The 14,692-nt window shown below is 42.0% G+C and overlaps 1 protein-coding gene across 1 annotated transcript in view; it reads right to left on the bottom strand.

Annotated features, from left to right (window-relative positions):
• Positions 1–7,053: 7,053 nt before the first annotated feature.
• Positions 7,054–14,692, bottom strand: part of MEI1 (meiotic double-stranded break formation protein 1) — a 57,528-nt gene continuing 49,889 nt past the window's right edge. Inside the window, exons 23-29 of the mRNA XM_054987743.1 lie at positions 13,671–13,781; positions 11,771–11,952; positions 10,438–10,519; positions 10,143–10,333; positions 9,650–9,731; positions 8,199–8,305; positions 7,054–7,221 (exon numbers count right to left, since the gene is read on the bottom strand). Coding sequence (XP_054843718.1) covers positions 7,054–7,221; positions 8,199–8,305; positions 9,650–9,731; positions 10,143–10,333; positions 10,438–10,519; positions 11,771–11,952; positions 13,671–13,781 — 923 coding nt within the window. The remainder of the gene's footprint in view (positions 7,222–8,198; positions 8,306–9,649; positions 9,732–10,142; positions 10,334–10,437; positions 10,520–11,770; positions 11,953–13,670; positions 13,782–14,692) is intronic.

Raw genomic sequence — 14,692 nt, 5'->3', positions numbered from 1 at the left:
GCTTCACTTGTACATTGCCTCTACTCTTTTTGAAGTTGGTGGCATCTTTTCTGGCTTCTCCTAGGTCTTTAAGACTTTAAGTGTGGGAGGGAGCCACACTCTTCTGGAAGATGTAGAGGGTCTCGGTTTCAGAGCCTCGAATCTGTGGGGGGCACCAGGCCAGTAGCAGTGGTACAGACAGGGCCGGCGCCAGAGGTTTTAGCGCCTGCGGCGGCGGGCGCACACGCGCCCCACGGGAGGCGTGATGATGTCATCGCAGACGTCATCACGCACCACAGGGGGGCTGGGCTGCGCGCGGACCGCCGAGCGCAGAAGCTGCGGGCTGCTGTTGGAGCAGCGCGTGGAGGCTGCTCCGTGCGCTGCCCCAGCAGCAGCTCACAGCTTCTGCGCTCGGCTGGGGCGGAGGAGTGTGCAGCAGAGCTGAGGTGGCTGGCTGCAGCAGTAGCTGTAGCCAACCAGGCAGCCCCGTGCCACCGCCGCCACATGCCCCAGCCGAGCGCAGAAGCTGCAGGCTGCTGCTGGAGCGGCGCGCGGAGGCTGCTCCGTGCGCCACCCCAGCAGCAGCCTACGGCTTCTGCGCCCGGCTGGGGCGGAGGAGCGCGCAGCTGAGCTGGCGTGGCTGGCTACAGCTGCTGCTGCAGCCAGCCAGCCAGCTCCGTGCTGCCGCCGCCGCACGCCCCAGCTGGGCGCAGAAGCCGCGAGCCGCTGCTCGAGCAGCGCACAGAGGCTGCGCCCGGCTGAGGTGTGTGGCAGCGGCGGCGGCGGCAGCAAGGGGCTGGCTGGCTGGCTGCAGCAGTAGCTACAGGCGGCCCTGTCATGCCAGCTTCGCTGCGCGCGCCTCTGCCCCCAACACCCCCTCCAGCGCCCCTCCAGTGCCTGCGCGCCCGAGGCCACCGCCTACCTGGCCTCCATGGGCGCGCCGGCCCTGGGTACAGAGGCAGAACACAGCAAGCCATATGGTGCTGGTGGCAAGACAATTTCCCTCGGACCTGATACATATTGGGAGTCGGATCTGTGCTCACTATGTCCACTCAGAGTTGGGGAGTTGGCTCGTGGGGTTTGCTTCCAAACCCGAAGCGTAGACTCTTCAGCTGATTAGTTCTCAGGAGCTGATTCAAATCCATGCTCCACTGGCCATACTGCCAGTTCCAAGCTGCCAGAAATCAGTTCCCCTTTGGAGAATGACCACTTGAGGAGTGGCGATGGAGTTCTCAGAACCGAGAAGGGTATCTTCTCCTTTGGCTGATCCTGCTTGGTTTGGTTCTGATAAATTTTGGAGCTGGAGTGGGAGGAGTACTTAGTCTTGGTCTTCTTCGGAGGCGGACCTCGGTTCTGAAGAAGTACTCGGAGTCAGCGTCTTTACAATAATCGGATCCAATCTCGGAACCAACCGCACCAATGTCACAGATCCAGCCTTTGATCTCTGGTCTGGAGTGGCTGTGGGCTTAACGGATTTTGGATCCGAAGGATATTGACACTACTTAGAGGCAGAATTTTTTGATGTCAAGGAATCGGTGCCCGAAAACACTCTCTCCTACAGAGCAGCCTTCAATCTTTAGGCTCTCTCATTTTTCACCTTCGGGGGGAACTGTTGGGAGATGGAACATGCCCCAACTTTATGCCCCTTGCTCAAACACTATAGACACAGATCATTCTGATCAGAGAGTGTCATTTTTGTTCCACACTGGGAACACTTCTTAAAGAGTGCCTTCTGAGACATGTTGGAAGTCAGTCACACAACGGTTATACTCGACTGCTACAGCTTGAGTAGGAAGGCCGAAATCACCAAGTTGAAGTCGTGAGACAAGGAAGTAGTAAAAAACAGTCCAATAGTCAGGATTTTCCAAATAAGTCAGTCCAAAAAACGATCCAAGAACACTAATAACGAACAAGTTCAGAAGCGCAGTTCTTCTCTTTGCAGCAGCTTAAAGAGAACTGAGGGAGAGGGGGCTGCTTCTCTGTTGGTCATGGAACCATTTAGGCAGGAAAAACGGTTGTTCTACATGACCTAGGAGAAGTAGGAGGAACCAACTGGTTTGTATTATCAGCTCTTGGAGCCAAAGTAGGAGGCACCAACTGGTTTGTATTATCGCCACTTGGAGCCGAAGTGGGAGGTAGTGAGGAGGCCCGCTCTAGGCACTACGGTCCTTGCTTAGCAGCTTTAGTCATTTCAGAACTGGAGACACCCTTCAGGGCTGACTCCCAAAGAGCCACTTTCAGATGCAACAACTGTTCCCGCCAGGCATTTGTTGTGCCCATTGGACTGGGCCATCCTGGAACCGCATCTGAGGCACTTCTTGAAGAGCACCTTTGAAGTCTTATCTTCTTCTTTCTTCTTTCTACTTGGAGTCGAAGAGTAGTTCAAAGCATGTCCTTCTTCAGCGGCAGCTAAAGAAGAACTGAGAGAGGGATCCGCTTGCCCTTCCTTTTAAAGCTGCACCTACTAAAAAAGTGCACGAAAAGGTCAGACGAGCGTCTCGTGCCTTTTGGAGCTTTGATATGTCCACAGCTGGCCTGCGCGTGCGCAGTTCCCACATGGGACTGCACAGAAGACACCCTCAGCTCTTTACCTGAATTGACAGGGAAACGTTCACCCCATTAGTTTCAAGGAAATAAATCCCTTCCAAAAATATTCTTAACTAGCACTTTATTCAACCTTATCAGAATGAAAATGGGCTTTCATCCATTTAGAGATAATAATTTATTAATAATGCTGTAGGGCACATGGTCTCTCTCATAATTAGAATCCCATCGTGCCAGGGAGAGAGAAAAACAACAGATGTGGTTCCTTGTTCAAAGCATCTACTCTATGAGGTTGCATTTGGGAATTTATTTACTTGCCAGAATAGTTGCCCTTGGATACTTTTTATATGGCTGTCAACCAATTAAATAATGTAGTTGATTAGTCATGCTTTAATTGGTTAATTAAATTAATTACATTTAAATACATTTGCCTTTTTGAGATACTGAAAGAAGGGTGAGATCATTTATAAATTTCTAATGAAATGTTACCATTAAGTCTAGGGTAGGGGGAGATAGCTTTAACATTTTCTATAATTTAACTCTGCCCAAACAAAGTTTGTGGTTTTTCTTCCTTCTCTGCTTCTGTTACATCACTTTCTTTTTGATATTGTTTTCCTCAGGCTTAGAAACTTGGAATTCTCCCATTCTTCACTTCCCTGTTCATGTGCCCATTCTTGCCATGTCTTGTTATTAACAGTTCCTGTAAGGACTTTAACTTGGTCTTCCTGTTTCTAGACTTAATCCCCTCCATTTCTTCTTAGTTTATTATTAATCTGCCCCATCTTGTATGTTCTGTTTGCCCTACAAATAATTTCACTGCTTTATAGTGCTCAATTTTCTGGCTTCCTTTTCAGTCTCAACTTGATTTGAATTTTTTAAACGTACTTTTAAATGTGTCCATAATTCGATTCCCTCTGTATCTTTCCAGACATTAAAGGAACCAAATATACCTATGACCATGCTATGACACCCCCCCACTCACGCACACACACCCATAAAACAGGACCACAAGGAAAAAATAAAGGCACTGCGGTACCGTAGGCTCTATCGAGAACTGTGGCATGCCCAATTTGGAGCTATATTCCTGGTCTGATTAGACTGAAAAGTCTGTGCGCAGGTTTCACTTTAAATTCTTGTATAACACCTAGTGCTTTAGATGCTCTATAAACAAATGAATTCCTAAAAAAAAAATTAACCTATGTGCCATTTGAAGATGCAAGAACATTAATGTATAGTTCATTAAATTAAATGCTATAAATACATTTAACATGTCCTACCAGCATCAGCAAGCCTGAATTCTCTCTAGAAGCTAAAATGACAACATTGAGACTATTGTACTGTAGTCACATCATGAGAAGTCAAGACTCACTGGAAAAGACAATTATTCTAGGAAAGGTAGAAGACAGTAGGAAAATAGGAAGACCCCAAATGGCATGACTCAATAAAAGAAGCTACACTCTCCAGTTTACAGGTTTTGAACAAGGATGTTAATGATAGAATGTTTTGGAGGCTGTTAATTTATAGGGCTGCCGAAAGTCAGAAGTAACTTGATGGCACGTAACATATACACACTAGCATCAGCAGCACACCACATGACAATCCTTAGGGTTGAGTTGTATAGGGTAACTGTACACTATAGACTGCTGTTCTCTTCCCCAAGCATAGTAATGTCCATAGACGGAAGCTTCTTAGAGAATGCCTAGCTCTTGTATGAAAACATCACCACTGTTGCTACTGCTGCAAAGCTAAACTGGCCTAGTTACTTGAGTGCTAACCACACATTTGGCAAGATGTATTAAATATCCTGATCCACCACAGCTTTCTCTCATGACTGATTAGTTGCATAATAATCATTTCAGGGCAACTTAACGTCCATTCAAAACGGTTTATAAAGTGTGTTATTATTATCCTCACGACAATCACCCTGTGAGGTGGGTGGGGATGAAAGAGCTCTAGAAGAGCTGTGACTGACCCAAGGTCACCCAGCTGGCTTCAAGTGGAGGAGTGGGGAATCAAACCTGGTTCTCCAGATTAGAGTCCTGCCACTCTTAACCACTACACCAAATACTACACCACACATAGTATGGTTTTGCATTAACCATTACGGATCCTTCCCATCTAAATATGGAGGTGATTCAGAAAACAAACAAAATGGATTCTTTATTTAGGTCAAATCCTTTGTGAATTTATTCGTGATGCAAATAAACCCGAAATGAAAAGAGCATTTAAGTTCCAAGAAAGAGACAAAAAAAGGATTGTTCAAAGTTTTATTACAGGATTGTATACTGAACAGCTTAATAAATCATTTCCAGTTTCTAATCTCTGGCATTGTATTTCTTTAAGTCTGCCGGCTGGAAAGAAGTTGCAGAGGAAAGTTGCTTTATCCATCCATTATGTTTCTGTCTGTGCCTTATTGTTTGTTTTCTCTAATGTGCGAGAGTGACACTGCCACTCCTCCAAGACATCTGAATTCAAAGGTATGAGTGAAAAGCTAAAGAAAGAGCTGTAAAGATGTGCTGCTCAGATAATATATATAATATATTCACACTCTCACCTAAAACATATGGAGGACTAAGCAGCTACATGAGTAAATAATGGGGAGATATAGCTGAAGAGAAACTTTCCCCCCTCACATTTAGAAGCCTTTGGCTGCAAATCTGTCCCTTGATCTAAGCCACATTTCATTCCTTTTCAGAAAATGCATATAGATGTTGGTTTCGGATTAAGCATGGCCTTATAGGTCCTATTAGTAATGATGCTTCTTTTGCCAAAAAAAGGAGCTTCCAATTTACCATACCATGTTACAAGACAATCTTGCCAATCAACAGAATCATTATTACTGAAATTATTAGCTGAATTAAAGCTTTTATTGCACAGTGCTGCCTGTCCCCAATACTGAATAATATTTATAGCACACTGTGAAGAAGCTAAACAGAAAGCCTTACAATTCAATTACCGTCTTCTGAATAGTGTCTACTCTTACATTAACGACAGCACTATATAAGTTGGTTCCGTATTTTCTGTTCAGTAGTACATAAATAATTACTATAAATGACAGAACTGTCTGCAACATTCTTTTTTATGCTGCTTATCCTCATTTTTTGGAAACTACTGCTGGACTGAACAGCAAACTATCATTAGTGAAGCTTGGCAAGGGTGCTTCCAGCAGCAACCTCCTACTGCAAATGACCTCTACCCAAAGAGGGAAACAATAAGGAAGAAAGAAGTGAAAATCAATACTTGCCTTTGACCATCCTATGCAAATAGCCACAACACAGTACTACAACATATCAAGAATACATTTCTGACTACTATACAGTATTCCTTTTATCTAATGTTTTCTTTGCATCCAATTGTCTCTGACCTCAAATGGTAAAAAAGACTGAAGTCAGAAAATGAAAGACTAAAAAATAGACTCCTCCTCATAAAAAATCAAAACCCAGCCTATATGTGCAGTCCACGCACATGGCTTCCTGAATCTCACACTCATAAATTCTTGCCAAAGGATACATCATGTCTTTTTGGGTCTGTTGAATCCTGCTTGTTGATGGAAGGCTTTCCAACAAGATTTGGACAGATGCTCTTTGTGTTTTTTCCAACTGACATTTCCCGTTCTGAAGCTGGCATCGAAAGGAAAGGTATTACAGAAATAATTAACAAGTTTGTTCCTCCAATAGCAAGAAAGGGTATGTCCAACAGCTATAAAAAGTATGACCAGATGGCAGCCTTCCATGTTGCTGGCTTAACACTGTAGCATTAAACCAAAAGCAAAGAAAATGCATGGGAAGAGTCCTTCAATAAAGGAGGTCTCTTTTACCCACTTTGACTTTAGAAAGGTAAACTATCTAATTTCTGCACAGCAGTTGCCAATACTAATCCAGTTCCCTTCTGGGGATCTGTATAAATAGAAACTGAAAGAAGACCAGCATCCACATGTACGTGTAGTTCTGCTGCATTAAGAACAGTAGAAAGTTATACTTCCTTAACCTGGTGCTAGTACTTTCTGTGTGGGTTCTATGGGGCTAATTCAGAAACAGAACTTACAAGACATAGATTTTTTTAAAAATTCCTTAACAACCTTTCAACCATACATTGCAACAAAATTTATGTAGGTAACACAGAAATGTAACAGTGAATGAGAAACTGCAACACAGTTCAATTAAACATCTGATTCTTGGTTGCAAAAACTTTGTGATGAGTTAAGTCCCACTTCTTAAGTCCACCAAGGTACAAGATTCTTCTCATTGAATTTTCTTGCAAAATGATTCAGTTCCAACAAACTGGACAATGCAGTAACCAGATTGCAATCTGCAGCTTGGAAGATACTGCCTTTATACAAGATGATAACAGCCCAGAAAACCTTACCAAGCCTCTTCCTCTGTGGCTAGCTCCATACACTGCCCCTACCGAGCTAAACCAACTAGTTCTTGGGGTGGGGGGGTTACACTAGCCTTAGCTATTTTGTTCATTTTTTTGTACTGACAACTGGTAAGAAAAGGCAGAAGAGGAAAAAACAATCTTTCTCATGATCTAGTGGTCAGCAACCATTTTCACCAAAGTGCTCACCTGGAGAAGGAAGGAGTGAAGAGCACTGACTGTAGCATCAGGAAGTTCTAGCAATTTGGTATTTGCAGCTTCTTCAAGTACATGGCTAATTTCACTTTGAGAAATAAGACTGGTGCTCTGATACTGCACACACTTAACAAAAAAAAGACATTTAGTAAGTTATATGTGAATTCCCATAAAGACTCATCTGTTAAGAATCCAGAGCCAGAAGCTGCCATGAATTTTGTTACAACAGATGCTTCAGCAATATTTAAGAATGTTAGCAATAATTATGTAATCGCTTTGAATATACTTGCTGCATTTGGGGCAAGGGATAGGGATATAGGAGTAACTGAAACTTTTTTCAGTTTAATGATTCTGTAAAAGCTTATGTTTGAGTTAAATTTCCAACATTACAAAATAATGAGTATGTTTTTCAGGGTGAGAAAGGGAGACCATTTCATCACAAGCTGAAGCACTTCTTACATCTAGCAGCCACAGGGTAGGAAGAAGAGAATATATTAACACTTCTGACAACTGGAATCTTGAAAACAAATATTAATATTTGGATTTAGAGATGCATTAACAAAAGTACATGTATGGAGATACTGGCACCCTTTGCTGATGACCCTCTTTTGTACTGATATATACCATTAATTAGCTCCCACTAGGTAGTTTAAAATATTTTATTTAGAATATATGAATTCTGCCTTCAGGCATTAACATGCCACAACACGGCTTAAAATTAGAAGTCTAAAAGATTAATAAAGGTAAGATAAAATAGGCCATTGAGTCGCAACAGACTAACAGTGACCCAGTGAAGTTCCACCTCATGGGGCTTTCAAGGCAAGAAAAGAGCACAGGGGGCCTTCCTCTGCCTGGCAGCCCCACTCTTCCTTGGTGGGCTCCCTTCCAAGTACCAACCCACGTTAGCTTCCATAATCTGACAACATCAGGCTAGTCTGGGCTATTAGTGCTTCTATAAAGATTAATACACATATAATATATCTAAAACAGCAACAGGCTGAAATCAGATCATTTTTTTATAAATCACATAAAAAGTATTTCATGGGGCCTACAACAGTATGATGTATATTTGCAAGATAACAGTTTATATCCCATGTACTCACCAAAGTAACAAGCTTGAGAATTTCAGGGTGAAGAAATGAATTCTCTCTTCCATCCAGAAGCGTGATGAGCAGAAACTTATTCCATGGTTGTGAAGCAATATGACTTGCTAGAATTGGAGAAACCAGCCACGTATAGTTTTTTCTAAAACCATCTTGTTGAAGAGATTCCAACAAACTTAAATGGAATCAGTAGTTATGGAGACAAAATTTAATGTCTGTCTCAATCAGAAAGTAGGTACTGTGGCCACATTAGAATTTAAGCATCTTAATTTAATAGTCACAATCAAACTATACCAGGGGAGGAAAGAAAACATGCATTCAGAGAAGATAGAGTTATGTTAGTCATTTCTGAAGATGAATCAAAGACAAATATAGAACCAAAATTGTTCATTGATGCCTATTTTGCTTTTTCTCATTGCAAAATATATTTGATATATTTTATACTGAACAATATTAATGTCACTATACAGGTCTTTAATGTCATGGGCACTCTGTTAAGCAAGTGTGATATAACAGAGTGCCAGGCTAGGATCTGGGACTCTAATTCTCACTCTACCACAGAAGCTTGCTTGTTGGCTGACCCTTGGACCATTCTCAGCTTAGCCTACCTCACAGGGTTGTTGTGATAAAATGGAGGAGAACCATGTAAAATGGAGGAGAACCATTCTCTAGAGAGAATGGAAGGGCATAAATGAAGTTTATGACCAGAAAACTATTTGTCATATAATCCAGCCCAAATGGAATTTCCCGTAATTCTTGCCCTTCCCCCACACCTGGGGTTTTCTATGTTTTAGGAAATGTGTCACACATTTTATACGCTTCTAGAGGTCATTCATTTGTAGTATTATATTTTAAGTTCTATACTTACACTTTCCAACAATATCCCTTTTCCCCAGCATTCTTCTCCACCCTCTCAATACTGCCTGATACATGTCCTGTCTCAGGTGCATCCCTGCCACACACCAGATATCTAAAATATCCCTAGTCCTATAACATCTGCACTGGAGCAAGGGCATTTCAGCATTATATTTTATTTTGAGGTATTTGTGCTCCTCTGCCTTTGTGTCTTTCAGCTCCCTCACCCACTGAGTAATATTCTTAACACAGAATTTGGTGTAAATTTCCTCACTCATCTAAACAAAATCACACTGAATCCAGCCCCAGCTACTATGAAAAACAGGATGTTTGCTATGTTGGAAATGGACTGCAGAAACTCAGGAACCATAGGAAAATAAGATTCTTAGAAATGAAGACTTCTATTTTTCCTTTTCTGTCATGTAGATGAGACCTTCAGTTGCTTACTGCTCTAATTTAAGGCATGGAATTCCCTGGAAAATGAAGCTATAGCCCTTAAGGAAGAGTTTTACTAGCTGGTCCATATTCTTTCTCTCCAAATGCAGATACTATGGAGCTCAATAAATAAATAAATAAGGGTGACAAAGGCTGCGTACCAATGACCTGGTTCTTCCCATGCAGGTATTCCAACAAGATTTCCAGACAGCCAATAACAGTTTGTGATAGCAACAAGTCCTTCTGTGAATATAAAGAAGAGTGGACTCAGTTATTGTCACAGAAATCCTACTAAAGACTGCTTCATAGTAGAACTGGGTCATTATTATGTATATGGCTTCTACCCTGTACCATGCCGTGAAGTAGCTACACTTTTCCTCCTTAGCCCCTTTCAATAGAGTGCAAAATGCTGCTCAAGATACCTTAAGGTTGCTTGATAGCCTATTTCTAGGGTAGTAATAGAAGCTATTGCTATTAGGGGACTTAAGGCAGCTTAGATAAGCAGTCTGGATCTTATACTCAATCTGCACTGATAACAACAGAATATTTACTGCTCAGCGCTTAATAGTTCATGTATAGAAGAAGAAAGTGGAAAGATCTCTTTTGACTGGCATTTTAAACAGAACAATGTTGCTGTTATTGACAAATGTTTACCTGAACTAATAGGTTCTGTAGACTGATGACCAAGGATAGCACATGCCGCATAGCCAATGGATACAAAGTGGCATCCTCTTTTGACAGTGGCAGCTCCCTCTCATGTTGGTCTGTGTGGTGTACAACAAACTTCACAAGGGAAGAAGAGAGGTTCTGCCTAAGGAAGACTCTTAGAAACTGGAGGATGCTGACTGAATATAAAATAATACATTAGCATGGACGAAATTTCCTCATCCCATGCACCCCTTCCAGAGTTCTCCCAACATTAAACGCTTCTGACAAAGATGTCACCTACCAAAGAACAACGTGGGCTTCTTCTTCCTGAAAGCAACAGCAGAGAAGACTTGATCCACCTCCAGATGGATTACATGATGAACCTTTCATAAAGGAATCACAGAAAATGGTGAAGGTGGAGGACAGAGAAAGAAGCAGAGAGGTCTGTAAGACAAAGGGCCACTGCCCAGCGTCTTCCAAAACCTGCCAACAGACCTGCAGCACAGTCAATTTATTCCCTGGATTATTCACTTTTAACAGAGGCTATATGAGGTCAAACACCACCAACTATACAACATGCTTTTGAGTCATCATCTGTATTTGAATGGGGCAGCTTATGTCTCTAAGCTGATGCTTCCCTTCAGAGGATTAGGAAATGGCATGACATTAGCTCACAGTCACATCAGATACATTCATTTATCCATTCCAGCAATTCTGAGCTTGGCAATGCTGACAAAACATCAAAGAACAGGGAGAGAGCAGCTGGGATTATTCCAGTTGATAAAATTAAGTTTAAATTCACCAAGAACTGATTATGATGACGATGACAGTTCAGTGATTTTGAATCAGCTGTTTTCAAAGCCACATGTGATATGGTTTGCCTCATTTACATATACTACTCACATAGTTTATGGAATAGAATGATTAGGGACAAAAAACTGGTTTTACTTTTGGATGAATAATATATCAGTCATAGACACAACAGATTTGAGGAATCAATAGTAGAAGGTTAACATTGCTGCATGGATCCTGCCCCCACTTAAAAATAAATTATGAAAGATATCTATAAGAAGAAATTTTGAAGTTACTAGTTACCTCCCCTCCTTGACAGCTTGTGTACAAATCTGACAGTGTTTCTAACTGATGAATAAATCGCATGTCAGCCCCAGAACCTAATTAAAGGATTCCATAGTTGGGCCGTTAGCAGAGTATATCGTTTGCAGTGAAAGCGTGATTATAGCTGGTGTGAGTTGGTTATGCTGGCTGGTGTGAGTGTTGGAGAGAAAATAATAAACCATATACTTGTTTATATTTAGAAAGGAAATAAGAGTTCTTTATTGTAGGAACTCCATACTCTGATAGGAAAGGAGAAGAGATAGTCCTATCTACCTATCTATCTATGGATGGACATGGATGGCAGGACAAGTCCTGCATCCATGGTTACAAAACAGAGAGAAGGGAGAAGGTGAAGTGGCTGTGACAGAGCTAGGAAAAGAAGGATGTCATGAGGAGGAAGTTCTGAGAATAGCAATCTACACATCAAAAGATAAACAGTAAACAGATGACCTGACCTCTCTGTCTTTCTAACTCTTTGGTTTGTCCCCTTCTGAAACCTGAAATCTTTTAACACAAACCTCTGTTTTGTAAATATGTTGCTGAGTCAAAAGAGCAGCAGTCAGCAGCCAAGCAGAGCAGATAAGTGCTTCACTGGACAATGAGAAAGCTGGTTCAGAGGAAGAGGGTAGAATACCAGTGAGCTGAAGAACTCTCCCAAGAAGCTCTAGCAAAGGTATATTGGAAAGCAACATAGCCACCACTGCAAAGGAAAAGAAGTTCCAACAATAGGCCGTATCTCAGTGCTGCTAGGACAGCAGGAAGTCAGCATAGTTATCAGCAACACCAAGAAAGAACAATGGAAATCAATGGAGGCACCCCCGCCCCCTCAATATTCAGCCCTTAAATTCTTGGAACAACCAACATATCTTTTAACATTTACAGGACATATTTGTTATCAACCCTAATTTTCAACATGGCCAAATCTTGTGGACACTTAAATCCAGAGATCAGAACCATGAACAGATAAGACAGGTCTTTCTACAAACCTGAAAAAAGCCCATTTTGCAGAAACATCTGAAATCTAAAAAAAAAAAAAGAGCAGTTAACTGCCCCAAAATAATAGAAGCAGCACTTGAAGCTTTAAGAAATAAATGCCCTCTCAGTACCTGTTGAAGGGGTTGCTAGGCAACCACAATAGTATTGTCAACTTTCAAGCCATAGTTTCTGTCAGTAAAAGGTCCTTTCCAAGGCTATTTCTGGCTTTTGAGGGAGGTGGGCTCATCAGGCTAAGGCCCAGCAGCAACCAACAGGTGACTTGCTACCACCCAACTTGCAAACTCACCCAGGACTGGCGGCTTGCTATTGTTTAACAGCAGCCACCCCACAAACTCAGTATGGTGTACTGGTTAGAGTTTCAGTCTAGGATCTTGGAGACCCAGGTTCAAATCACCGCTCTGCAGTGGACGCTCACTGAGTGACCTCAGGCCAATTACACATTCTCAGCCTAGCCTACCCCATAAGGTTGTTGTCTGGATAAAATGGAGAACAATATAAGCCCCTTTGGGTCCTGAATGGGATGAAAGGTGGAGTATAAATGAAGTAAATCAGCACATTTGGTGGTTGCAGTCTGTTCATAAGCTGAGTTCTGGAGTAGATGGTGTAATATGGGTTATTACTGTATCAGATTTCACATTGCAAATGGCAATTTACAAATGGAGAGGACAATGATATACACTGCTTTGAGTCTCTATTATAGAAGGTATAAATGAAGTAAATAAATAAATGTAGCTGAAGATGAAGGGCACATAAAAAGTACGTTGGTACTGGGGTGGGCAAGAGATAAGAAAGCAGAGAACAGGGAGGATATGGAGGCTGCCAGGAAGAGGGAAAGAGGAAATAGGGTGGGGAATGTGATAACAGGAGAAAGTGAGGTGCCCCCTGCAAGTTGTTGCAGATTCTCCACTGTGTAACTATGCTGGGCCAGGCCCAGAGGCCAGAACTGTGCAACTCAGCCATTGTTTTCCTGGGGACAGGCTACAAGTGGAAGGAAGGAGGGAAAGCTGAAGACAAGTAGTTGTGAATTTCCTGCATTGTGCAGGGAGTTGGACCAGATGACCCTGGCAGTCCCTTCCAACTCTATGATTCTACAGAGGGTCAGATAAAAGTATGTTTGGATACTGGGTGGAAAGGAGAGAAGGAAGCAGGAAAAGAGGAAATCATAGAGGAGCAGAAAATGAGATGCCCTCCACAAGTCCTTGTAGGTCCCCCACCTGTACTATATAATTCTCATCACATACAAACAGATGCTTTTTACTTAAAGTGAGATTATGATACCTATAGTAAGATTATGTATTGTTACTTCTTCTGCATAAGCTAGCAATACATTTATAGGAAATTATGCAGAAATCTGCAGTTGTAGGGGGTGGATTCTTGTCAGAGTTACACCCAAAGCTAACAATAAAACCAATTTTTTTTTACCTTGTTGCTGACTGGAAAGCGTTGTTTGCTGAAGACTCCAGTACAAGAAGTTCAAGGACGGCTGCAGAAGCTCAAGGTCTGTTGGGCTACATTTTCCAGACAAATTGCTGACTGCATGACAAAGATACCTTATATAATTTTAACCTTTTCAGATTTTAAAGTGGCAAATCGCTTAGAACCATTGATACAAACCATGAATACAGCAACAGTTAAACCAACACATGTCACTAATCGAGCCCCATTGTTTTTCACATAAGAATTCACACGTGTATTGATGCTGCTGGCAAAGAAGTACAGCAGCAAGGGTGCTTTCCACATGGCAGGTTTCCCCATAGTTTCCTGCCCCAGCCCCTGAGCAGCAACCATTCCATACATCTCAAGGCTTTTCTGTGTTTTTTTAAAAGCAAGTCTCTAGCCCCTTTTGTTGCAGAGATATGCTTTTCCTCCTATATCTCCATACTGAAAGGTGCTAGAGACTTTCATTTTAAAAACGAAAGCTGGGAATTCAGAAAACATATTACATATATTTTTATAATGTTATAGCAATATAATAATATTCAATTATTGATTTTAAAAAATGCTGCCAGTGATGGGGAGGGGGAAATGGCTATTGTGTGGACAGGATTGGGAAATCTGAACTTTCCTGCACATGCCAGTGACTTTCAGTATCTCAACACATTACGAAATATCTAGGGATGCTCAAGTGAATAGCATTTCATGTGTCCTCCCTCTAACTTCCCATGCACCCGCTCACACAGTCACACTTCAATTTGGTCCCCATGAGTACATTTATGCATTCGGTATCAGTTCCTCCTCAACTGCTGAAAGTATCCCAATTTCCCCCACCTCCCACATCCATTAATTGAAATGCAGATCTTGACAGTTTCTCACATCTTACAGAAATGCAAGTTGGCAAGGAGCCTACAGTACTGGTTCTCACATCAAAAACAGAGCTGAATTGGTGCTTTGCACTCTGGACTCACTTGATGATGCTATCACACAAGGGAGCTCCTGTGAAAGTG

This window comes from Eublepharis macularius, chromosome 9, assembly GCF_028583425.1.
Source record: "Eublepharis macularius isolate TG4126 chromosome 9, MPM_Emac_v1.0, whole genome shotgun sequence".
NCBI lineage: Eukaryota > Metazoa > Chordata > Lepidosauria > Squamata > Eublepharidae > Eublepharis > Eublepharis macularius.
Note: the sequence above shows the minus strand (reverse complement) of the source record. Positions and strands in the feature narration are given on the sequence as shown.